General features: G+C 44.5%; 1 protein-coding gene across 1 annotated transcript in view; it reads right to left on the bottom strand.

The window, feature by feature from the left end:
* The window catches only part of abcc1 (ATP binding cassette subfamily C member 1 (ABCC1 blood group)), a 38,116-nt gene that overhangs the window by 10,428 nt on the left and 1,474 nt on the right, over window positions 1-26,214 (bottom strand). The window contains exons 2-25 of the mRNA XM_063471024.1: window positions 23,588-23,764; window positions 22,248-22,373; window positions 21,928-22,065; window positions 21,669-21,794; window positions 20,978-21,039; window positions 20,586-20,717; window positions 20,268-20,495; window positions 18,562-18,739; window positions 18,218-18,379; window positions 17,772-17,864; window positions 16,547-16,750; window positions 16,248-16,394; window positions 13,823-13,910; window positions 13,642-13,711; window positions 11,841-11,967; window positions 9,049-9,225; window positions 8,248-8,415; window positions 6,823-6,997; window positions 6,603-6,663; window positions 6,406-6,526; window positions 6,097-6,304; window positions 4,362-4,672; window positions 4,029-4,228; window positions 180-306 (exon numbers count right to left, since the gene is read on the bottom strand). Coding sequence (XP_063327094.1) covers window positions 180-306; window positions 4,029-4,228; window positions 4,362-4,672; window positions 6,097-6,304; window positions 6,406-6,526; window positions 6,603-6,663; window positions 6,823-6,997; window positions 8,248-8,415; window positions 9,049-9,225; window positions 11,841-11,967; window positions 13,642-13,711; window positions 13,823-13,910; window positions 16,248-16,394; window positions 16,547-16,750; window positions 17,772-17,864; window positions 18,218-18,379; window positions 18,562-18,739; window positions 20,268-20,495; window positions 20,586-20,717; window positions 20,978-21,039; window positions 21,669-21,794; window positions 21,928-22,065; window positions 22,248-22,373; window positions 23,588-23,764 — 3,606 coding nt within the window. The remainder of the gene's footprint in view (window positions 1-179; window positions 307-4,028; window positions 4,229-4,361; window positions 4,673-6,096; window positions 6,305-6,405; window positions 6,527-6,602; window positions 6,664-6,822; window positions 6,998-8,247; window positions 8,416-9,048; window positions 9,226-11,840; window positions 11,968-13,641; window positions 13,712-13,822; window positions 13,911-16,247; window positions 16,395-16,546; window positions 16,751-17,771; window positions 17,865-18,217; window positions 18,380-18,561; window positions 18,740-20,267; window positions 20,496-20,585; window positions 20,718-20,977; window positions 21,040-21,668; window positions 21,795-21,927; window positions 22,066-22,247; window positions 22,374-23,587; window positions 23,765-26,214) is intronic.

Genomic DNA, 26,214 nt, shown 5'->3' on the forward strand with positions numbered 1-26,214 from the left:
AATGTTTTTCAGTGAACTCGTGTACTAAATCTGGCTACTAAACATCAATAAAATGGCTTAAACTAGGGAATAAACAGACTTAAGTTAGTAGGAAGGCTAAGCTCCTTGTAGCTACTTGGCACTCTTTTTCTTTAATGTATGAAATGAATGCACAGTTTAAGGAGATTCTCCATGTTTACCTGGAGGGCGTAGGAGATGGACAGTCCCATGATGCCTGGGCTGAGGCTCTGTCTGGCTATGACAGCAAACAAAGCAGCAAATGACACAATGCAGTTTCCCACAAACTCCAGGCGAATCGCCAGCCACCTGCAGAAACACAGATTCAGGAAAGTAGATTATTGTACGATATAAGGCGCACTTAAAATCCTTTCATTTTCTCAAAAATTGACAGTGCGCCTTATGTATGAATTCTGGTTGTGCTCAAGGAGCCTCGCGGAGTAATCTGGGTCCTAAACTCAGTCTTCTTCAGGTCCCAAAGTCAAACGAACACTGCGGCATCACTGAGAGTTAAAAACTGACTAAATTCTTTCATCTTTAATAAAATGTTCATCGTTGCTGCTTTACCAGGTGTAACTATGAAGTTTAACATCCAGGCATCCATGAAAACAGAATTTATTACATTTAACGGAGTTAGAAATTAGCACCTAAACATGATACAGCATGTTCTGACTTTCTGAAAAAAATTCAAACATACAGCTGTGCTATCACTTCCAACATAAATGAAGACAGAAACTAAACAGCAGTGACGTTTTTAGGGTTACTGAAGTTGGGCTAGCTGGTATATAATGATGTGCTACGTGATCGCTAGCGACACAGCTATGTTAGCATAGCATAAACACAGTGAAGCTGGAGGATTCAATTCAATTCAATTTTATTTATATAGCGCCAAATCACAACAAAAGTCGCCTCAAGGCGCTTTATATTGTACAGTAGATAGCACAATATTAAATACAGAGAAAAACCCAACAATCATATCATATGACCCCCTATGAGCAAGCACTTTGGCGACAGTGGGAAGGAAAAACTCCCTTTTAACAGGAAGAAACCTCCGGCAGAACCAGGCTCAGGGAGGGGCGGGGCCATCTGCTGTGATTGGTTGGGGTGAAAGAAGGAAAACAGGATGAAAGACATGCTGTGGAAGAGAGACAGAGATTAATAACAGATATGATTCGATGCAGAGAGGTCTATTAACACATAGTGAGTGAGAAGGTGACTGGAAAGGAAAAACTCGATGCATCATGGGAATCCCCGGCAGCCTACGTCTATTGCAGCATAACTAAGGGAGGATTCAGGGTCACCTGGTCCAGCCCTAACTATATGCTTTAGCAAAAAGGAAAGTTTTAAGCCTAATCTTGAAAGCAGAGATAGTGTCTGTCTCCCGAATCCAAACTGGAAGCTGGTTCCACAGAAGAGGGGCCTGAAAACTGAAGGCTCTCCCTCCCATTCTACTTTTAAATACCCTAGGGACAACAAGTAGGCCTGCAGAGCGAGAGCGAAGTGCTCTAATAGGGTGATATGGTACTACAAGGTCATTAAGATAAGATGGGGCCTGATTATTTAAGACCTTGTATGTGAGGAGCAGGATTTTGAATTCTGGATTTAACAGGAAGCCAATGAAGGGAAGCCAAAACAGGAGAAATATGCTCTCTCTTCCTAGTCCCTGTCAGTACTCTTGCTGCAGCATTTTGGATTAACTGAAGACTTTTCAGCGAGTTTTTAGGACTTCCTGATAATAAAAAATTACAGTAGTCCAGCCTGGAAGTAATGAAGGCATGAACTAGTTTTTCAGCATCACTCTGAGACAGGATATTTCTAATTTTAGAGATGTTGCGCAAATGGAAGAAAGCAGTCTTACATATTTGTTTAATATGTGCGTTGAAGGACATGTCCTGGTCAAAAATGACTCCAAGGTTCCTCACAGTGTTACTGGAGGCCAAGGTAATGCCATCCAGAGTAAGAATCTGGTTAGATACCATATTTCTAAGATTTTCAGGGCCGAGTACAATAACCTCAGTTTTATCTGAATTAAGAAGCAGAAAGTTAGCGGCCATCCAGGTCTTTATGTCTTTAAGACATTCCTGCAGTTTAACTAATTGGTGTGTGTTACCTGGCTTCATGGATAGATAGAGCTGCGTATCATCTGCATAGCAGTGTAAATGTATGCTATGTCTTCTAATGATGCTGCCTAAGGGAAGCATGTATAATGTAAATAGAATTGGTCCTAGCACTGAACCCTGAGGAACACCATAATAGACCTTAGTGTGTGAAGAGGACTCTTCATTTACTTGAACAAATTGGAGTCTATTAGATAGATATGATATAAACCACTGCAGTGCAGTACCTGTAATACCTACAGCGTGCTCTAATCGCTCTAATAGGATATTATGATCAACAGTATCGAACGCTGCACTGAGGTCTAGCAGGACAAGCACAGAGATGAGTCCACGTCAGAGGCCATAAGAAGATCATTTGTAACCTTCACTAAAGCTGTTTCTGTGCTGTGATGAGCTCTGAAACCTGACTGAAACTCTTCAAATAAGCCATTCCTCTGCAGATGATCTGTTAGCTGTTTGACAACTACTCTTTCAAGGATTTTTGATATGAAAGGAAGGTTGGAGATTGGCCTATAATTAGCTAAGACTGCTGGGTCTAGAGATGCTTTTTGAGTAAGGGTTTAACTACAGCCAGCTTGAAGGCCTGTGGTACATAGCTGATTATTAGAGATAGGTTGATCATATTTAAGATTGAAGAATTAATTAATGGCAGGACTTCTTTGAGCAGTTTTGTAGGAATGGGGTCTAAAAGACACGTTGATGGTTTGGAGGAATTAATTATTGAAGTTAACTCAGAAAGATCAATTGGAGAAAAAGAGTCTAACTTAACATCAATGGTACTAAAAGTAGCTGTAGATAATATTACATCTGTGGGATGATTATTGGTAATTTTTTCTCTAATGATAAAAATTTTATTTGTGAAGAAGTTCATGAAGTCATTACTAGTTAACGTTAAAGGGATGGTTGGCTCAGTAGAGCTCTGACTTTTTGTCAGCCTGGCTACAGTGCTGAAGAGAAACCTGGGGTTGTTCTTATTTTCTTCAATCAGTGACGAATAGTAAGATGTTCTGGCTTTGCGGAGGGCTTTCTTATAAAGCAGCAAACTATTTCTCCAGGCTAAATGATGATCCTCTAAATTTGTGAATTTGTGACACGCCATTTCCTCTCCAGCTTACGAGTTATCTGCTTTAGGCTACGTGTTTGAGAATTATACCACGGAGTCAGGGACTTCGGATTTGAGGCCTTAGTTTTCACTGGAGCTACAGTATCCAGAGTCGTACGTAGTGAGGAGGTAAAATTATTAACAAGATAATCGACCTCTGTTGGAGTAGCGTTCACTTTTTGATGAACGCTAACTTTTTTCCACTCGATAAAAGTTAACGTGAGGGTTCCTGATGGTTAGGGATGGTTAGGGACAAATGCAGGATGCTGTAAACAGACCAAACTTCAGTCAGGAGAACAACTGAGATAATCCATCCACAAAACGAGGTTAGTCATTTATATACTGCAACAACATGGGAATAGAGCAGCTGTGATAGAATACAGCATTAATGAATCAATGGTACAGAAGTGGAGGAAGCAAGGAGAATGAGTTGAATAGTTTGATTTATCTGACTCTTTTGTTTGTTTAATGCGCCTTATAATCCGGTGCACCGGTGCATAATCCGGTACTGTATGAAAAATACAGTAGTTCCCTTCACTTGTTTTGCTGACTGACAAACCAGAGCAAACTGTGGAGCTAAATGACTTTTAACCTTTCACCAGAGATTGGAAAGAAACATGAAAATTAAAGCATGTAAACATAAATGGAGCTTTTCTACGTCCAAAGTGAATATAATGTACTCGTGTTGCTGCAGTAATACTCCAATGAACGGTCTCAGAGAGATCCTAATTTAGGGACATTCATCCTAAAAGGCGGTGTAAATTGTTGCAGCAGGTGGTGCAGTGAGAGTGTATGACGGCAGCCTCCCTGACCTGTTAGCCACTATGCTGGGATAGTAAGCCTTCTGGTTATAGTCCACGCGCTGGTCACTCTCATGGATGAAACGCTCCTGCTCACAGAAGGCTCGGATAACCGACGTGCCCAGCAGGGTTTCATTGAAGTGGGTGTAAATTGGGGAACGACTGACCGACTCCAGACGCTTCAGCTGGCGAGATGACGCCACATAAAACCTCTGGACAGAGCAAGGATAGACACATGTGACTTATATAGTCAGAATTACAGTGCAGTGCAGGGAGGCGTAGTACTGTGGGGATAATACTGGAATATACTGACACTGCAGAATCTGTTTCCCTTTTCAAACTCACCTGCACAAAAAAATAGAGCAGACCCAGGAAAGGAATGATGATACTGACTAGAGGTGTGGCAATCAGGATGATAACACAAGAGCCCAGCACGTTGAACATGGAGCCCAGGAACATCTTAATAATGCTGGGGATCAGCGTGTCAATGGTGTCCATCTCTTTGGCAAAGCGGTTGACCAGGTTACCACTGGGGGTTCGCTCAAAAAAGGACATAGGTGAGCGCAGGACATCGTACAACATGGACTGGTGGAGGTACCGGGACGCCAGAACACCCCCAATAGACATGGACAGGGAGTATCCAAAGACAGCCACACCTGAAGGACAGCAGAGGAGTTTGCACAATATCATGACTTGTATATTTCTGTGTGAAAAACACACCTGCATCCAGCAACACACATAAGATGACCTGAGTCTATAGCTGAGGGGAACGAGTTGGGGAAGGGGGGCCTGGACCCTAGGGCTGTGCGATATGACCAAACTCTCATATCCCGATATAAGACATTTATCGTCCTGACAACGATATAAATCACAAAAATGTTACACTTTCTGTAAATTCTGTGAATCTCGGGCAGCTCGACCTGTGTGAAGTGTTTCCAGCTGGGCGTCGTGTACCTGGAGTCGAGTGTTTTGACCGATGCATGCATTTTTAGACACAAGTTGTAACGGCCGCCATTTTCTTTGTGAGTATTTATTAGACGGCGTGCTGCGGGGAAAAGCCTGTTCTAACGTTTGAGTCTAAGATGTATTTGGAGCGCCTGACGGCTCTTTTTGCTTCTCATCTGTAAACCCTCTCCACATTCTGTCACGCGACTCTTGTGTTGGTGGCAGAAGAGGTTTGCTGTGTTTGAGTCTGAGGTGTTGGACTGGTTTGCTGCATAATGTGCATCGTACAGTTTTCTGGTCCGTGTCAGACTTTTCATAACCAAACCATGTCCGTGCTACAGAGGCGGCCCCTCGTTTAGGAATAAGGTCCTTGATTTGTTTGGACTGGTCCTTCTGTTTGTCATCATTTCAGTTTATTTTGAAAAGTCTCAACAGGCTCTTCAGCTTTATTGTGAAAGGTTTATGTGGAAAATAAACAAGAGGAAGGCGTAGCCACACGCTGGGTTTACCGTCGTTGTTGCTAATGACAACACGTAAAAACAGTCGCCTGTCCGTCTGTAGTGTGGTTATTTTAAATATAAAGAGAGAATACAGCCACTACAGTGACCGTCAGAACCATGAAAGCATATTGCTGTAAACAGTTTATTTTGCGACACTACGAATCAAACAATAGCGTAAAATGAAACGATAGATGTTTTCATATTGTCATCAGATATATAGCGTTATATCGAACAGCCCTACTGGACACCATCTCAGCTGTGACAGAGTAGGACCAAGGGGGTGCTGCAGGGTTAACTAAGCATATTATTAGTCAACGGGTGGTGGACACGGTCACCCTGCTCTGTGAGCTGACACCACATCACAGTCTCCCTCCGTCGCTGTCCGGTGGCACCTACATGGAGATGTGCGAGTGTCCTCTGGTGCTCTGGCTTCCAACAGACATGTGATTACGTAAGCACACATGTCAGGCCTGTGTTGGAAGCAGGAAAAAGCAAAGGTGCTTTTTCCTTTGCTTTTGCAGGAAAAAGCAAAGGTGCTTTTTCCTGCACATCGTGATGTGTACAATGGCTACCTTTGGTGTTGCCTCACTTCTGGACCAGACAAAAACATGAGTTTTTCCTCCTGTCATGCTCACCCTGAGACAGGCCAAAGGCACCATACACCCCCAGTCTCATTAGTCTCTTAGGCTGCGTGCCATTAACCACAGGGTCATCGGTCCACAGACTCAGCCAGTAGTTGGAGAACAGGGAGAGCAGGTGATGGGCAAGAAACAGCAGAAGACTGATGCAGGACAGAAGCACTCCAATGGACTTAAAATAGGCCCAGAAGACAGACAGCTTAACCTGCGGAGGACAGGAGAGCTGCTGTGATCCCAGACTGAACACAGACACATTATACAGAAATGTTTGCATTTATACATGCGACCACGTGCAGATCCACACACCTGCCCAGTGCTGGCCTTGTCAGCCTCCGTCAGCTTCCCCACCTCGGGATTCTTGGGCTTCTTGCTCAGCTCCTCGTCTGCTTTGGCTGACTGTTTGGATGCAGTGCAGACACCTGGACTGCTGCTTAAACAGAAGGACACTTATGTGGTTAGTGAGACACCCCAGCCCCCCAGGACCCTTACCCTAAATCACTCACCCAGCAAGAGTGGGCACGCTGCCGTTCTCCAGTAGTTGGATGCTGCTGTTTGGCACAGGCTCTAAATGGAGGAAGGAAATTTAAAACATGAAGTCGATCTGAGAAGACCAGCTGCAGCAAACATGTATGATAAAATAATGATCAGACTTCATCTTAACAGAACTACTACTCAAAACACTGCACGGTGCTACGCAACACGGCAGCACGACACACTCCTCACCACTGTTATCAGCTTTGTCGACTGCAGCGTAAGTTCGCAGGAACTCTGCAAAGGCTCCCTCTGTGGCCATGAGGTGCTGGTACGAGCCCACCTCTGAGATCTCCCCCTTCATCATGACCAGGATCAAGTCAGCTTGGGGCAGGTAGCTCAAGCCGTGGGTGACCAGCACACGAGTCTGTACATGGCTACACACAGTTAGTAAACTTGGTCTAAAAGCATCTATGCTGCTGAGAGACAATTTCAACAACTAAAACAACTTTACATTTGGATTTGGATCATCTTATGTTGTTTGGATAGTTTCATACAATCTACAGTACTGTGCACAAGCCTGAAACCACCACAGTCTCTTAGGTTTTACCTGTAAGAAGCCAGAGGAGTTGTTTTTTAACACAATATTTTTGGGGCCTTTTTGATAGCATAGTGAAACAGGGGGAGAGTGAGTGAAAGGCCCCATTTAGCCACATGGTCGCCTTTGGGTCAGCTTTTACAACAAGGTCAGTGTTATTCACAGACAGCTGTGGACGCTCCCGAACATTTTCTGGAGATATTTTTTAAACACTGAACTACGAATCATTCAAGACTAAAATCCACATAAACTCAAGGGATGAACACAGAGGCTGCTCAGTGAGCAGAAAAACACCGTGATGTCCCAGTTTGACCGGCAGAAAAACACCGTGATGTCCCAGTTTGACTGGCAGAAAAACACCGTGATGTCCCAGTTTGACTGGCAGAAAAACACCGTGATGTCCCAGTTTGACTGGCAGAAAAACACCGTGATGTCCCAGTTTGACTGGCAGAAAAACACCGTGATGTCCCAGTTTGACTGGCAGAAAAACACCGTGATGTCCCAGTTTGACTGGCAGAAAAACACCGTGATGTCCCAGTTTGACCGGCAGAAAAACACCGTGATGTCCCAGTTTGACCGGCAGAAAAACACCGTGATGTCCCAGTCTGACCGGCAGAAAAACACCGTGATGTCCCAGTCTGACCGGCAGAAAAACAGTTTGGAACCAAGAAGGTTGACTTTAGCCCAGAACTTATCTCTGGATGCTGTGCAGTGTCTTTAACAAGGAATTAAGGCTGACACAGCAAAAGAACAGTAAGGATAAGAAATGTGAGAACAGGCTGATTTACTGCTCGCTGAAGCCAACATCCAAAGAGCTTTGGACTGCCAAAAGTTAGTCATGGGAACTAAAAGAGTTTACGCTGTGTAGAAGAACAAGGCTCGTCCTACACACTTTCACATTCAGTTTCAATAAAGTGCTGCAAACATTTCCAAGTTCCTAGAAAATATAAAGGAAAGACGGGTGGTTCAAGAATTATGCACAGTCCCGTACGAGCAAAGTACCAATGTTGTGAGGGACAAACAGGATCCCAGTCATGATCCTGGGTATATGTATATGACTCCATCACACACACACACACCTTGTCCTTCAGCAGTCCCTGTGGGCCGATGACTTGATCAAAGATGTGTTTCCCTACGTGAGCATCGACAGCAGACAGCGGGTCATCCAGCAGGTAGACGGCACGATCACAGTAGACGGCCCTGGCCAGGCTCACCCGCTGCTTCTGACCTCCTGACAGGTTCACTCCCTGCAGACACACAGACGGTCAGAGGCAGACAGTATAGCAGGCTAGCTCATCATTGTAGAAATGCTGCCGGTCTCATCAAACAGCAACAAAAGACACACCAACAAGTCTGTCCAAACTACGGTCTGTGGTCTCGCTCAGTAACCAGACGCCTCAACAAGAAACCGGTTCCCTGTGAATTCCTGGGGGACACATCCACGTCAAAGCTTTATCGGGGATATCCTCCAAATACCTGTTGAGTCTTTGCTAATCGTACGGTCATGATCTCGCTAACATTTAACACACTGACTGAGGCCTGCAGTCTGACATGTAGTTCTTGGGTTTTCCTTTTCCCATTGCACCGTCTGACCATGATAACAAGTTCCTGGGATGTGCACTCCTGGGAAGACTGATGGCCTCGGGTGTTCAGGTGTGGTTTAATACGATACTACAAACCGACACAACACATGCTCAGTTAACTGCAGAAAACTGCATTTAAATAGCAACACTTGGCTTTTACTCACCTCTTAATAAGTAAGACGTAGTAACGATGTTTTCATAGGACTGCAGAGCGAAAACTGTTTTACGTTCTCTGAGGCCAACTTGTTTTGTGTCGACATTGTTTTACACACAAAGACGTGTACTATGGGCTCATACCTTCTCTCCTATCTCAGTGTCATCTCCTGCAGGAAGTATCTCAAGGTCAGGCTGAAGGGCACATGCCTCCACCACATGCTGATACCAGGACTGTCTCCTCTCTTGACCAAAGATTATGTTGTCTTTTAAAGAGGAATTCTGGATCCAGGCCTGCTGGGGAACATACGCCACAGAACCCTGCAGGGCAAGGAACACAAGCACACCTTACACTCATTGGACATTTAATTAAACATTAAGACTGCCTGTTATTTATTATCTATTTAGTCATAATCGTACTCAAAGAATGCAGGCGCTACTAAAGTGGCCACTGCCATGTCCTTTATTTTATTTATTCAATACGCTGCTGTGAAAAAGAGTTTCATTGTAATTGTGCATCCTTCCATCCATCACTTATCAAAGGTGCTTTTGTACACGATCAAATATTCTGTGCTGGCTGTCTGTGTGGGCCCTCAGGCAGCGCGGGCCCTCAGGCAGCGCGGGCCCTCAGGCAGCGCGGGCCCTCAGGCAGCGCGGGCCCTCAGGCAGCGCGGGCCCTCAGGCAGCTGGTTCATGGCAGTCTAAGGAGCTCAGAAATGAAGCGACTCGACTTCTTTGAGTTTCATAGGGATGTTTCACCTCTCATCCAAGAGGCTTCTTCAGCCTCTCAGAGAATTCAGGAGAAATTTCTCAAAGTACAACATCCCAGTGCTCTTCAGACCCAGTCACGCCCCCAGACCCAACCACACCCCCTGACAAGCCACGCCCCCCAGGGAATCCTAAGGGGAAAAAAAACAAAAACTTCCAAACACAATCATAGTTAATGCTGTGCAGTGCAGCAGGTAGTCCTCAGGCCTCTGTACTGGAGAAACCAAACAGCCACTCAATACACACATGGTGCAACACTGAAGAGCCACCTGGACAGCTCTAATTCTGCAAGGTCAAAGGTCACTCTTTCAAGAAAGCCAATGTTCACATTTTAGACAGATGGTTTAAAAGGAGAGTAAAAGAGGATATCCATGTCCACTGTATATGACCAGTGGCGGTCCTAGCCTGTTTGGCGCCCCGGGCGAACACGCCCTCTGGCGCCCCCCCACCCCACACACACGCACGCACGCACGCACGCACGCACGCACGCACGCACACATATATGACCCTATATATGAATAGAGAGAGAGTATGCATAGTATGCAAACGGCTACCAAACAGACATCATAATTCGTCATACAATGAGAACAGGACAAATCAACAATTGACACTGACTAATTAATATTATATTATTGTATATATTGTTTGGAGTTTAGTCTGTTACTGTTACTATTTTTACCATTTCTTCTTGGAGGAACTGTAACCCACATAATTTCCTTAGGGATTAAGAAAGTATTCTGATTCTTAATGTTTTAGGATACATGACCTGCCATTATCCAATGACACATCTGCTTATCTGTATCTTTTGCTCGTTTCTCCTTGTAGGAGCCATAATTAAATGTATTGAATTTTAATGATCACTGGGTTTTCATTTGTTTGGTTGCTATGGTGATGTGTAACGGGAGTCACGTGGGTGCTAGCGGTGACATTAAGAGGGCATTGTCAGTCTGTCTTTCACTGGTTTGATTTTGACAGAGAGGAGGGCTGGGTAGCCGTAGTTTTTGTTGACCGCAGCACAACGAGTTTCCCCTTGTTGCATTAGAGCTGTGATGTTTTAAGAGTTTGAATCGCGAGCCGATCACATTGCTCTGTAAACTTTTCAAGCACTTTAATAAACAAGCAAGCAATTCCACCTCTCGCATTATTGCGTACAGTTGACAGCGCGTCAGGCAAATAGGCAGGCTCCATCCCCGGCCTCTAGCGACTGTGGAAGTCGCTACACTCCTCCTCTTCTTTTCTCTTTTTTTTAAACTTTAAAAACGGGTTGTGTGTGAGACTTTAAATCAACAAAATATAAAATATACATTTTAAATTGTTATTGATCCCTTTACCCCTGGTCCTAAAGTGTATATTTATTTTCTTACTCTTCTTATATTTATTGTACCTGCACTGCTGTAACTGGAGCCTCGTCGTCTCGTCTCTCTATATACTGGACTGTATGTGGCGGAGATGACAATAAAGTTTACTTTGACTTCAGCAGCGCGCAGGCGCACCGAGGGCTCTCGAGCTCACTTTTCGCGTATAGAATTTCGAACAAACATCGGTGCAAATTATAAGTCTGTATCATAATGTCTGCTGTTTTCGTGTTGTTGGTTTGTTTTTATTTTGTTTTATTTTGCAAGTTGGTTATTAGACGCTGCTCCAGCCAGCTAGAGAATCCCCCGCCGCCCCGCCCTCTCCTCCCTGTGCCGCAAGCAGCAGGCGCACCTCGCAAACGGAGGGCGCCCTTACTCCCAGCAAATGGGCGATAGAAAACCGATCGGTGCCTATGCCATTCCCAATATGCGCTGGCATGATGTCGGGGCAGCATGAGTACGAGCAATTTTTTTTTTTTGCCGATGCCCGTGATGCCGCCCCCCACCACGATGCCGCCCCGGGCAACCGCCCGTGTCGCCCGTATCTAAAACCGCTACTGTATATGACCATTGTTGAACAGAGGGCGGGGCTTATGACACCAGCTGTCTGCCATCTACACTGCAGTTTCCAGGCATATACCACACTAGATTCCCATCTAACAAATGCTGACATCAGCATAAAACCTACTGGATGACTGAAGTATAAAGAAACAGATATTGGAACAGCACTGCCATGGAAATCTAATGGGAATTCTACATCTAGGAAAAGCAGCAGACAGTGAGATCTCAGTGTGTGTGTATATATATATTCACCTTAACAGTGACAGATCCTTCAAGTTTGTCCATCTCTCCAAGAAGTGCCGAGAGCAGCGAGGACTTTCCCGAGCCCACGTGTCCCACCACAGCCACCAGAGAGCCTTCTGGGATATTTATATTCAGCCTGAACAAAGACAGAGTCACACAGTTCAGCTGTATGTAAGCAGCATTCATGTTCAGTATTAATGACAGACTCTTTACACAACTGATTAAGGAAGAGTCTGTTTTTTCCAAGTTTATAAATATTTAAATTGAGGTAAACCAGTGGCTGCTGGGAGGTCCAGCTGGGTGACTCACACATTACTTCACTTTGTATACAGGGTTGTGTTAGTGCTTCAGAGTACAAGCGAAACGTAACCATAGAGTCACACACTGCAACTGAAAGTCAGACATGAAGCCAGCAGACACACACACACACACACACACACACACACACAGACCAGGGCTCTAGACTAACTTTTTGCGTACCGGCACAAAAGTTAGGCGCACTCAAATTTTTCAACTGCATTGCTTAACACCGCAGTTTTACATGTGCACTTTTTGGGGGGGGGAGTTGCAGTCCATACAGACAATATTCGTTTCGAAATTATTAACTAACAATCTTGTGCTTAAAGTGCTTTATCAATATTGTAGAAAATGTTAAACTTAATCATCATCTTGGCCTGACGACCCGTTTGCTGCTGTCTGTTGCTGAAAGGCAGTGGGGAGAGGGGACACTTGGGCAGTGCATTTATTGCAGCATATGATGTGTTTTCTGGATACACTGTGCTATTTCAGCATTCAAAGATTGATGGCACCGTGTCAGAGCACTGGCTATGAATTTCAGACGGATCAGGGCTTAACTTAACAAAAAAGTTATCAATTGTTCTTTTCATCTTTTCTTATTACATCTTTGTGTGGAATCCGTGTGCCTGCTCTCATTTGCTGTTTGGTGGTTGTTGAAATAGTTTTGTGAGCTTTAATCTGAGAATTTGGCGTTTCTGACAAAACACAGTTATACTTAAAAGTCGATTCAGGATTTAATGAATCGATATCGCTTTATTTAAGCTACTCACCTCTCTCTATCCACCTGCAATTTCAACTGGACCACGGCCAATCAGAGAGGTCCCGCCCCTGACTATCTCTGATTGGTTTAGTCCACGATAGGGGCATAATGCGTGTCTGTTGTTGACCACACGGAGAGTTGCAGAGATTTTTTATTTTTTTTTTGTTACCCGAACAGCCAAAAAATTTTTTTAGTCGCACCACTGAAAAATTTGGTCGCATTTGCCACCAAATTGGTCGCACTCTAGAGCCCTGCAGACACACACACACACAAACTCAGACAGACACACTCACACAGACACACACAGACTCAGACAGACTCAGACATACAGTCACACACAGACTCACACACAGACTCAGACATACAGACTCACACACAGACTCAGACATACAGTCACACACAGACTCACACACAGACTCAGACATACAGTCACACACAGACTCACACACAGACTCAGACATACAGTCACACACAGACTCACACACAGACTCAGACATACAGTCACACACAGACTCACACACACACAGACACACACACAGACTCACACACACTCAGACATACAGTCACACACAGACTCACACACAGACTCAGACATACAGTCACACACAGACTCACACACAGACTCAGACATACAGTCACACACAGACTCACACACAGACTCAGACATACAGTCACACACAGACTCACACACAGACTCAGACATACAGTCACACACAGACACACACAGACTCACACACACACAGACACACTCACCTCTTGAGTGTTGGTGATTCGGTCCTGGACCAGGTGAAAGCCCCGTCGGTCACAGAGATGCTGTGCTGGGCTGAACAGAGAGGAGAACAGTGACTAGGTTAACCTACTGTGTGAATGAAAGGCGCACACACGGCTGTGTCTCTGGATTAGAGTATATGGTACTACAGGAAAGGGGACTCACAGCCTTCTGCTGCTTTATGCTCCACACTGTCCACCTGCAGCTCCTCGTGTGACAGAAACACCCTGAGTCGCTTCAGGGACACGCTGGCCTGAGGACGGACAGGGTGGGAAACTGTCAGAGTGCAAAGGTGCTGCAGACTGCTGCTTAGTACAACTAACAGAGGAAAAAAGGCCCCAAACCACAATTTATATTCATGTGAATATAATATTCATGATTGGATTTTGTGGGAGAGTGAGGAGAGGAAAAGTCCACAGCTCCCTAAATATAAAAGCCAGGTTCCAGCGTAACACCCTGTAACACTTAAGGTATAAGGAACAAATGTGTCATGTGACTGGCACACCAAAAATGAGCCAGTGCAAAGTCTATTTCATCATTCGGATCAAATCATGGAGTCGTACTTAAATCATGTGCATGAACAGCGAGATGTGACGCTAACACGTCATCATATCATGGACACTATGCTCTGCCCCTGGGCTTTGGTTTGTTCACATGGTGCTGGGCGGAGCAGCCTCCTCACACCGGACAGGCTCACCGCTCAACAGGTGAAACACAGACAGGTGTCAGGCAGGGGAGGGGACTGTACTGTGCAATATAAAGCGCCTTGAGGTGACTGTTGTTGAGATTTGGAGCTATATAAACAAAACTGAATTGAATTGTGAGCTGGATGTTGATGTGCAGAGTCTACATTTAATGACCTCAGTTCTCCTCAACACGTCCCCCCACGAGCTGATAGGCCCTGGATGAACTGTACATCATTGTCATTGGCTTAGAGAACTCTAAACCCAGAGGTATGAAAATGCTACCAGCGGTTCATTCAAGTGTCACAAACCCTCCCCACACTGCCTTTGGGGAGGAAGACCACGCTTCCACACTGCTGCTGCCTGACTCAAGACTCAAACAAAGAATAAAAAAGCTTCAGTTTTCAGGTTCAGGAACAGGAAACTGAAGCTGAGGAGGTCTTACAGGACAGGTCTTAGAGATCTACTGGAAACCCTGGGTAAATGGTGGCAGGTGTGCTAACCTCTGCCTAAACTCCAACAACTCTGAAGCTTAAAAATCAGCCAGGTATGACCTCTGGAATTCCATGGGAAAGCCCAAGAGGAACTACGAGGATAAAGTGGAGTCCAGCAGCTCTGCTGCATCCCTGACTATAAAAGGAAAACAGTGTTCAGATGAGCTATACTAAGGAAGCTGTTTCATGCCCTGGAGAGGGCAGTCAGGCTACCACACTGATCCTAGCATTGCTGATGGGACATTATCCTTTGAAAAAGGTCAACCCACACAAAGCTCCCGGACCAGTCGGGATTCCAGGTGGTGTTCTCAGAGCATGTGCTCCACCACCTTCAACCTCTGAAGCAGCCACAGGAAATCAACAGTTTCATGTTGCACCAACGCCTCACCCCTCCTCTCATTGGCCTACAGAAGGAAGAGAGCCACACACGCTGCCCTCACCCACCTGGAAAAGGGGAGCACATATTGTGACCTACACCATCAGTCCTTTGAAACTCTGTGACCTTTGGACGTCCATCAGAACCAGTTAGAGAGAGCTGGAAAACACACGTCCTCCACTGTCATCACAAACACGGGACCATGCAGAGCTGAGTGCTCAGTCGCCCTCTGTACTGCTTAGTTAGTCGTGACTGCTAAGCACAGCTTTAATATCCATGTTATATTATTAAATATTAATATACACTAAACAGGATTATTGACTACAACAGCATCATGTTTGTTTTAGTGTAGCAAGCTACAAAGTAGCATTACAACCAAACCACATCTGGAAACCCAGTCAAGCGTTCATGTTAGCAGGCTGCAGAGTGGGCGGAATGGTTGTAAACCAGTTGTTTATGTCATCCTCAGTCTTTTGTTAAAGTCTTAAAGCGAAACATTTAATCCTGATATTTACAGTAGCTCTGAGTCTGTGGATGATGTCATCTCTGTCTGACATCAGCGATACAAAAACTCAGATGCAATGAATTATTCAAGCACACTGACTCTGAGCACAGCGCAGGTGTGCCGCACAGCCAACAAGCCTCTAACATAGTGTACAGCTCACTCTGGCACTGCACACCTGACATGGTAGCCCCGTAAATGGCTTCATTGTTGTACAGTGGGAAGAAGCAGAGCCACATGGTCCGTCTTTTATACAGTCACCCTCCTGGATCTCTTTACCTGGATTACATCCATCAAAACATCCCTGTGATGGTTGGTACTACACGCGCTACACTCAACAGCTTTTTAGCAACAACAAAAAAAACCATCCAAGCTTTTACTTAAGGTCCTTAAGCTCATGTATCCCAATCCTACCATCCCAGTTTGAGCACTGGCACAGATCGGTATCCATCTAATGTTTTGGTAAACCTGAAGCTTTCTTTGTGTGTTTCTTTGTGACGGGGCGAGTGTGTGAAGAAGACGGAAGGACACACACCTGCACCATGCTACTAATGACCATCGGCAGCATGTTGAGAGGAAAACGCAGGATGTTGAAGAGTGCCAGCGACACAAAGGCCTTCTGGGCGTCCAGCACGTTTTGTTCATCAATCAGTACGTACACGGCGAAGGTTGACAGGGCCACCTGTGCAGTGATGCAAAAGACATCGCAATGAGAATTTCAAATGTCATGACAGTAAAGTGCTGTGTTTGGTTTAACTGATCTGCAGCTGCTCGTTTGGATGTGTGTAATGTTTGTCCACTGTGGTGTGTCGCTCTTTTCCCCGTCACACTTACAAGGAATGGTGCACAGACCCAGGTGAAGGTGGACACCGCCCCCAGGTAGGCAGCCTTTTTCAGGACACGCAGCTCACTTTCACGAATTTCTGACACCTTTCCTTTGAAGGCCAGCTCCCAGGCATAAAGCTTCAGCACTTTGATGCCATTCAGCATCTCATTCATCAGCTTAATGCGATTGTCTTTACTCTTCATCTGAGCCACCTGCAACAAACACACAACACTGTGCTACAAACAGCTACAAGCTAACAACGTGTGTGTGTGTGCGCGCGCGCGTGTAAATGAAAATAATCACTGTACTTGCTGTCACTCGACACATTATCACACACTCTTTAACAGAAATGAGCTGGCATTGACATGGTGACCACCAAAGCAAACTGTGCATTAACACAGTGCTTTACTCTACAGATTTTAGGCCTGTTATCTACCTCAGTGTTTCCCAGCCACTGGGCCGTGGCATGTAGGTGTGCCGTGAAAAATGATCAGGTGTGCCGTGGAGGTTGTCTGGTTCCACCTGATTGGTACTCTAAGCGACAGGCATGAGTAACGGGCAGAACAATGACATTCTCTTCCACTAGAGGGCAGTACAACCACCTGCTCTAATAAATGTGCTGCCAACTGGCAGTAAAACAGAAGAACTTAAATAACAGTCATGCTGTGAGACGATGCAGAGCGTAACAGCAACAGATAAATGTTTAAAAAGTCTGACCTGGTCCTGGAGAAAACTCGACCCAGACGAAGGTCCTAGCATGAGTAGAGGTCAGAAGGAAGCAACAAAGGTATACTGGGGACAAACCGAGCCAGTTCTGCTATACCTGGTGGAAGAATGATCCATTTTCTAATGTGAAATATGGGCCGTGGCTCCTAAAGGTTGGGAAACACTGAAATGTATACTTCTATCAAATGTATGTATTGGGAACTTGTCCATTATTTACTGGGAAATGTGGTAATTCCAGTAAAGTCTGACATGGATGTGTACATCCATCTGTCCCAGGATTGGGTGGATGTGGCGCCTAGAGCCTGTCATGGGGCTAACACACAGACTTTCACACATACGTCCAATGATGCATGAAGCAGGAGCACTGTGCATGGGGAACATGGAAGCTCCACACAGAAAGGCTGAAGGATTGAACCCCAGCAATAGTTATAATAACAGTAGAACATGAAAATGTAAGGAAGGTGTATACGGGTGTAGGATGTGGGGATAATAATACTAAAGTCCCACCTGGTAAGCTTTGGTTTTCATTGCAATGACAGCATTAACAGGAACCATGAGGACCATCACAGCCACTCCAGCCAGCACAGACGGACCCAGGTTCTGCACACATGACAACAAACTGTTTCAGTGTAAGCCTGTGGTGCACAGTATTATTCACACTAGTGGAACCATCCACACACGGTCACTGGAAGGCTTCCACAAGCAGAGCGACACTTTAAAAACAGATTTTGTTGCACTTTAGAAATGGAGAAACCAGCTGTAACTGACAATCATTACATTAAACATCATCGGGACTCCCTCCTGCATACACAGGACAATCAAGCTTCCACAGCTGCCCAAGCCTCATGAGCTGAGCCAACACACAATAGTATGTTTATTTTTTTATACTGAAGTATGTAAGCAGCATTAAATATTTGATTTTAAAAATATATTTAAAGTTTACTTAACCTGACCTGCCAAAGAAAGTAGAGGGCCAGGACCACCTGCAGAGGAGCAGACCATATCATGTTGATGTATGTGATGAGATCCATGAAGCGCTGCGCGTCCACTGACATCAGGTTGACGATTTCTCCCACTGTAGAGGTTCGCCGTGCCGCGCTGCTGATGACCAAGGCCTGAGGAGCAGATGAAGTGATGAGATAGAGGCTTTTCAGCAAAAGCAACCACTGATGGACAGAATAACAGTCAGCTCCAAAGCACTTGTTTAATGAAGAAATGATGAAGATGGTTACATTTATCAACCTTCATCACGAAGAATCTAAATTGCTCCGAAGCAGCACTTGTGTTTGTCCGTTACCTTCCTATAGACGGCTCCAATGACTGCAGTGCGTAAGCGCATGCCTGACACAAAGCATACGTGAAAGTACTTCTGCAGGATGAGTGACTGCACGGAGGTGCAGACGAAGAGCAGAGCAGCGTAGAAGTAGCCCTGCCAGGAGGGGGCGCTGGAATCATTGACAAACTGGATAAGCAGTCTACAGAGAAACAGGAAACAAAGGAACATTAAGCACGCGTCCTGCCCCTCGGTCCTTATTAAAACTGCATCGTGTACTTATGTAGTAGGAAAACACGGAGCAGCCCAGAGCAATATGTCGCACTTTCTACTGTGTTTGTCATCACTTCCACAACTTCACACCTAGAGTCATCATGTAATCAAATCAATCAAATCAATTTATTTATACAGCACTTTTCACAGGATAAAAACCACAAAGTGCTTCACAGTAATATAAAAACAGAAATACATAAAATAAATTAATAATCAAACATACAGCACAAATATAATTAAAAGCTAATCTAAATAAATGAGTCTTAAGCTGCTTTTTAAAAGAATAAATACAATCAAGGCAACGTAAAGATGGAGGGAAAACCTGGGGCCACCGCTCTAACAGATCCATCTCCTCTGGTCTTTAAACGTGTTCGTGGGAACTACCAACAGCCTTTGATTAGATGATCTCAGGCTGTGAGAGGGAGCGTGAGGTTCTAAGAGATCAGAAATGTAGGCAGGAGCGTCATGATTTAAAGCCTTAAAAGTCAGTACCAAGATTTTAAAATGAATTCTGAAATGTACTGGAAGCCAGTGTAATGTGCGTAACGCCGGTGTAATGAGCGCAACGAACGCCGGTGTAATGAGCGCAACCAACGCCGGTGTAATGAGCGCAACCAACGCCGGTGTAATGAGCGCAACGAACGCCGGTGTAATGAGCGCAACGAACGCCGGTGTAATGTGCTCTCTTTCGTGTCTTAGTTAAAAGCCTTGCAGCAGCATTCTGGACTAACTGGAGACGCTCAAGATTCCTTTTGCTCAAACACAGAAAAAGACTGTTACAATAATCTAAGCGAGATGAAATAAAAGCATGAATAATCCTTTCTAACTCAGATTTAGACAGCAAAGTTTGCAGTTTGGAGATGTTTCTTAGCTGAAAAAGGCCGTTCCTAATTAACTGGCGAGAGTGTTGTTGTAGGGACATGGCAGAAGCAAAGATCACACCAAGGTACCTGAGGCTCGGCTGAACAGATGAGCCAAGAGAACCAAGATGCTGTTTGATTAGAGATATCTGGCTGTTGGGGGCAATAATTTAATGAAATGTTGGTCTTTCACCAGCCTGGTTCACATTTGCAGCTCTTAGATTTTGTGTTCAGTTCAGAGCACCCAGCCTTCTTAGGGGAACTGAGTGGGTGCTCCACAGGGGGACGCTGTAGTCCCACTGGGAGACCTGACGGTGAGACCTGGAGGTGGAGTCCTATCAGGTTTGGGTAGCCCGTTGATGGGAACGGAGCGCCAAGCGGAGCTCGACTTGGGCGCTGAGCAAAAACTTGTGTGGGAGGAGTTTGTCGAGGCACAGCAGTCCTGGCAAAAATATATTTAGTGCCACAGGTGGGCTCTGACACGTTTCCCCGATGATTTAAACAATTAAAGTTCTAGAGCATGATAGATGCACGATGCAACTTCAGACAGATCAACGACTCAATGTCATCTTATCAAAGGGTCTACAGTTTCCTCACCGCAGGATCTCAGGGCCAACAAACATTAGGATGTCCTGGATTAATTTGTAGATACAGGAGATGAAGAAGTAGGGCCCAAACGTGAGGCACAAGGCCCACAGCAGTGAGGGCTCTTTATTTTTCTTTCGAGGTCTCAGAATCAAGATCTCAGACTCTTCCACAGCTTGGCCCTGAGAGTTTTCACTATGGGGCACTCGCTTGGACGAGTACAGCATTTTCTCCTCTGACCTGTGAAGAGGAAAGAAAGGAGAGTTAACCTGGCTGGATGTTTCCCAAACAATCTGCATTTGTATACAGAAGTTTGATCCCTTTCCTGACCTTTTAAATTTTTGGCACTGTGTGTTCCAGCGTTTGACCAACTGTGGGACCACTCTGTGGGAGCAGTCCTCAGCGTTCAAAGACCACAGGTCCTTCTGCTCCAGTGGGCGCCTGTAGCCTGTCATCATCATTCTGGTGGAGAGGTTAGGACAGGCAGGAGGATAAAACACAAAATATGTAGAAGCTCAATGTGCAGTAACGCTTCCAGAAAGCCCCAAAGGACCATGTAGAAACTAGAAGTTTCAATACAGAAGACGTCGGCCTTGTATTAAATATCAATAAGAATGAGTTCCTTCTTTAGAGATGATAGCGACCAATGTGAGATTTTGTTCATGAATTTTATTACACAGAAATAAGAGCAGGTTTACTGGAGTGGAACAGCGTGTTCCTACCTGGTGATCCACCAGAAGGTTATTCTGGAGAGGAAAGATGCTCCAGGCTCAGGGCACGGATTCTACAGACAAACATCGTGCAGTTAGACCCAAATGATTTCTCCATGGCTCAGAAGACACCGATACAGCAATGCTTTCACTGTACTACCAAAAGTATTCGTCTTTCTCCCTTCACACATCACATCCCATTCCCGATCCGTAGATTTAATGTGATGTCGGCCCACCGTTAGCAGCTCTAACAGCTTCAACCCTTCTGGGCAGACTCTGCACGAGGGTTAGGAGTGTGTTTATGGGAATCTTTGACCGTTGTTCCTGAAGCACATTTTTGAGGTCAGACACTGATGATGGATGAGAAGGTCCAGCTCACAGTCTCTGCTAATTCATCCCAAAGGGGTTCTGCTGGGTTGAGGTGGGACTCTGAGTTTGGTGTGGAAGAACTTGACAGGCCTGCACACTCGTCTTTATGGATTGGTGCACAGTCACGTTGGAACAGGAAGGGGCCATCCCCGAACTGTTCCCACAAAGTTGGGAGCATCAAAATGTGCAAACTGTCTCGGCATGCTGAAGCATTAAGAGTTCCAGGAACAAAGGCCGAGTTGAACTCAGTGATTTGGAGGGGTAAGTGAATACTTATGGCAATATAGTAATCTGAGTATAAATGAGTGACAAGGAAAGAAAGAGAGAGCCTCACCGAGTCTTTAACATCCCGGGAAAAGAGGGGTGGCTGGTCAGTCAGGCTGGACAGGAACAGAGCAATCAGCAGCAGAGCATAGTAGATGTAGAAGGTGGTGTACCTCCACACACACACTGTCTGAGGCTGCACAACAACAGGATGTTTTTAACCAAACAACCTTATTTTGTTTATTTACTACAACATCAGTTCGATTAGTAACCAGTTATTTATCATCATGTAAGTAAAGTGAGTGTAGTCCTGCTCAGTGAGCACTAACCTGCTCCAAGGCCTGGAAGACCTTTGACCTGAAGGTGACAGTGGCACACAGCAGTGCCAGCAGCCAGTAGATCAGCATCACCCCTGATGATTGAGCCCCCTTCATCCGCTCATAGTGGATTAACATGACAGCCAACAGCTGCGGCACATGCAAAGATTTTTATATACTAAAAGAAATAGTCTATTTAGTTTTTAGAGCATATATTAAAGAGCATAAATTTAAGAGTTAAGTGAAAAAAGAAAGACGACCCTAAAAAACAAAATACATGTAAACTTTTCTCAGCTCCATAGAGAGACGGTAGAGACAGCCTGAACGCTCACCTTGGTGAGGCCCAGTAAGGTCGGACTGACGAGGCGGACAGGTGCTGGGCTGCTCACGTGACTCCTTTCCCAGAAAGAATAAAACACATCTGACCAGCAGATAATCCAAAGTAAAAAGCCAACAGCCTGTGGAAACAAATGAAATCGCTCCTGGATTTAACACTTGTGTCATCAATATTTGTTTAATTAGTACATTTGGTATTGTGTTTATAGACATATGACTGACATCTCCCACAGTTACAGTAGTGACAAGTGGAACCAACCAATGAAACTACAGAAACTACAAACACACTGGTCAGTCACTGTAATGGTAAAATGGTAAATGGACTGGCTCTTATTTAGCGCTTTTCTACTCTGTATGCTTTATACAACTAACTCATTCACCCAATCACACAAGCACTTTTTTCTGAGCTAAGTGCTAAGTAGTCTACCATTCATACACATTCACACTCTGATGGATGCATCAGAGAGCAACATGGGGTTAGTATCTTGCCCAAGGATACTTGGCCTGCAGATCGAACCACTGACATTCTGGTTAGTGGCTCACCTGCTCTGCCACCTGAGCTACAGCCACCCCGTAACAGTACAGCAGTTTAGCTAGATTAGATTAAACTGTGATCCTTTATGATAATAATAATAATAATATCTTTGGGTAGCAAATGTTTAAACTGTGAAAACATGCAATCAAAAAATAGATAATGTCATTATGACTTGTGATAACAGCAATGAATCCTGGAAAAGTAAGTGGTACTAATATCATAGAGCTGGAGGAACATTTGGTTGTCATAGTTGAGGGTTCTGGGCCTGTCCTAACCAGGAGGAAGGCTGAGGACAGTCGTGTTACTGACCTGGTACCAGTTAACCTAACTGGTACCCTCAACTATGAGCGGCCCACGAGGCATTACATTCAGATAGCAGGACCCCCTCACCTGCCTCTACTCTGAGTCCCTCCTGAATGACTGAATTCAAAAGTCCAGCAACAGGTCTCAGCTCCCAGACGACTACGGACTATTTTTAAAAGAGGGAATCCCACACAGCGGGAAACATGGAAGTTTTTAAGAGATGTGTTACTTCCAAAAGAAAATTCAAAATGACCTTGTTGTTTTTTTTTTTTTAAATTGTACCTTTTCCTCAGTTTAAACATTTGTTTTTCTGAATAAATGAATAAAATGATTTCATTCAATTTTCATTTTCCACAACATCCCATTTTCTTGACGTTGGAATTGCATCATGACTTGAATCTTCAAACATTTGTGTTTGAACGAGTTTCTGGTTTGCTCCACTGAGAGAACAGATGAGTGCAGTGATGAAAACTACTACAGTGGGGTCCCATAACTCACAGTTTTGGCTTTGTTGAGGTGATTCATACATATATATCCATGGTCATGGGTATGGAGGTAGACGAGGTAAAACGGTGCACATATCCAAAGGTAGAAGCATGGCAGCCACACCAACACAGTGTTCTGGAAACACTGGGTGAAGTCAGGATTATCGGTGTACCATGTACGGTTCCAATCCTGGACAAGGAACAGTAAGGTTAAAGATATCTAACAACAGCAGGAAAAGAGACTCCTGGCCACACATTTCATCGTCACACTAGAGCTGGGCGATAGAACGATAACGATATGTATTGTGAAATAACTTTTTCTCGATAGAAAAATTAAACTATTGCGATAGACCTCATCTCTCTTGTCCTCTTAAAAAAAAGAAGAACAGCCAATCCAAATTAAGTAGTGCAGAGCCGAACCAATCACAGCCGCAGCGTCACGTAACGTGACTTGTTACGTACAGCACAAGTGCCAAGGCGCACATGTGTATTTGTTTGGGAAGCAGCTATCCGCCGTGCCGCCCGGGTAATGGAGGAAGTGAGTGTGCCGACTAGAGAAAAATCAACCAAGAGCGTGACCGAAGGTTACCGAAGAGAAAACAGATGCTGGTTCCAATGCCGGAGAGATTGTCGAACGGAAGGGCCATAGAAGTTCCGTAGTGTGAAGGTATTTCGGCTATTTCAAGTCTGACAAAAAACAGAGTAGCGCGCACTGTAAATTGTGCCGAAAGCAAGTCTGGAAATACAATAAACCGGTGCATGCTCAATCTCTGACTGAAAGCGCTAATTCGTCATTCGGCTTTTGTCAGACTAAAGTAACTGTTAAAACTGTTTGAAAAGCTAAGCTATACAACAAGGAGAGATTGAGAATTTCCTTTTAGTTCTCAGTTTATTTGATATTGACAAAAGTTAGTCAATTTTGTCTGTTCTTCTGTAAAACAAACTAAGATTTATTTTTAGAATTAATATTTTGTTTTTAAGTGGAATTGACAATTTAGTAGTCTGTTTTGTTTGTTCTATTTTGAAACTTAAACGCTTTAGCGGCTGCCTTTTGTGTAGTTTGCAATATTTGCCTTTATTTATCTGAAAAAGTCTCATGTTCCTTAAGTACATCTACCCTGTTGAACTTATTATGGGAAATAAATATTAAAATCAAAACAAGCTGCTGATTATTTCACATTTTACTTGTGAGCAACGGCACATTTAAATCTTACAAATATAGTTATTTGGCTTATATCGTGATATATATCGTTATCGCCTGAAATGAAAAAAACATCGTGATATGAAAAAATCTTATATCGCCCAGCTCTACGTCACACATTACTTATGTGTGACGTAGAGTTATTAATATAGCTTCCTTGTCTTATTTATATCAACAATGTTGCATTTTACTGCTACATGCAGCTGAAAAAATTTAAATGAAAAGAAGACCTCATCACAGTATAGGACAGGGGTGTCCAACTCCAGGCCTCGAGGGCCGGTGTCCTGCAGGTTTTAGATGTGTCCTTGATCCAACACAGCTGGTTTAAATGGCTAAATGACCTCAACATGTCCTGAAGTTCTCCAGAGGCCTGGTAATGAACTCACCATGCGATTCAGGTGTGTTGACCCAGGGTGGGATCTAAAACCTGCAGGACACCAGCCCTTGAGGCCTGGAGTTGGACACCCCTGCTATAAGACAAACTCAGTTAAACAGACAATAACAAGGCAACTCCCAAAAAGGGAGTGGTTTTGTAGCTGGTGGACACAGACCATGGCCCTCTTCTCAGCAGACGGGACTGATTTTGCTCCATTTTTATTACCAGATGACACCTACAGCCCAATGACATGTATTCCAGCTCATCCAGGATGGCATCTGTATGCGTCACTGCAAGAACGTTTGCTGCATCTCAAAACTGTAGAGGAGATGCTAGCATAAGGTCTAATGAACTCGAAGAGCTGGAGAGAGATGCAGAGGAGCAGGAAGTATAAAAAGCATGTCTGTGGCCACCACCAGTAACCCTTCCCTTTTGAGGCTAACTTGTCATTACTCTCTAGTGGACTTATGACTCTGGTTTGGACCAAAGCAATTCAAAGTGAGAATATGTTGTGAAATGGATTCACAACAGTAGATAATAGAATTGAGTTTATATTATACTTTAATGATGGAGTGCTACCCTACCTGCAGGCAGTGCTCAACTCATCCAGTAATGCTAAATGCACTGGTTCTTATATCAAACCAGAGCTTTTCCACTCTGAGCACTCAAAGCTTTACACAACCGGTTCTTTCACCCAATCACACCAGCATAGGTTTTTAGTGCTATCTAACTAACATTCATACACACTCACACTCCGATGGATGCATCGGAGAGCAACCTGCAACATGCAGAATGAAGCAGACTGGGATCGAACCACTAACCTTCCAGTTAGTAGATGACCTGCTCTACTACCTGCTACAGCCACCCCGATATCAATCCCTCCCTGTTATGTGACAGGAGCCTGACGTAGAAAGGTTTGGCAAACAGCGAAAGATGGTAACCAGTGTTGTGACACCCATTACCTGACTGCAGCTTCAAAGTATGATGATTTCATGTCCCGAGCAAACAAAAGAAACCATAACCTACGTACCAGCTGCTGTCAAGTCTCGTCCCACGGCAAAAA

The sequence above is a fragment of the Pelmatolapia mariae genome, linkage group LG4, assembly GCF_036321145.2.
Source record: "Pelmatolapia mariae isolate MD_Pm_ZW linkage group LG4, Pm_UMD_F_2, whole genome shotgun sequence".
Classification (NCBI taxonomy): domain Eukaryota; kingdom Metazoa; phylum Chordata; class Actinopteri; order Cichliformes; family Cichlidae; genus Pelmatolapia; species Pelmatolapia mariae.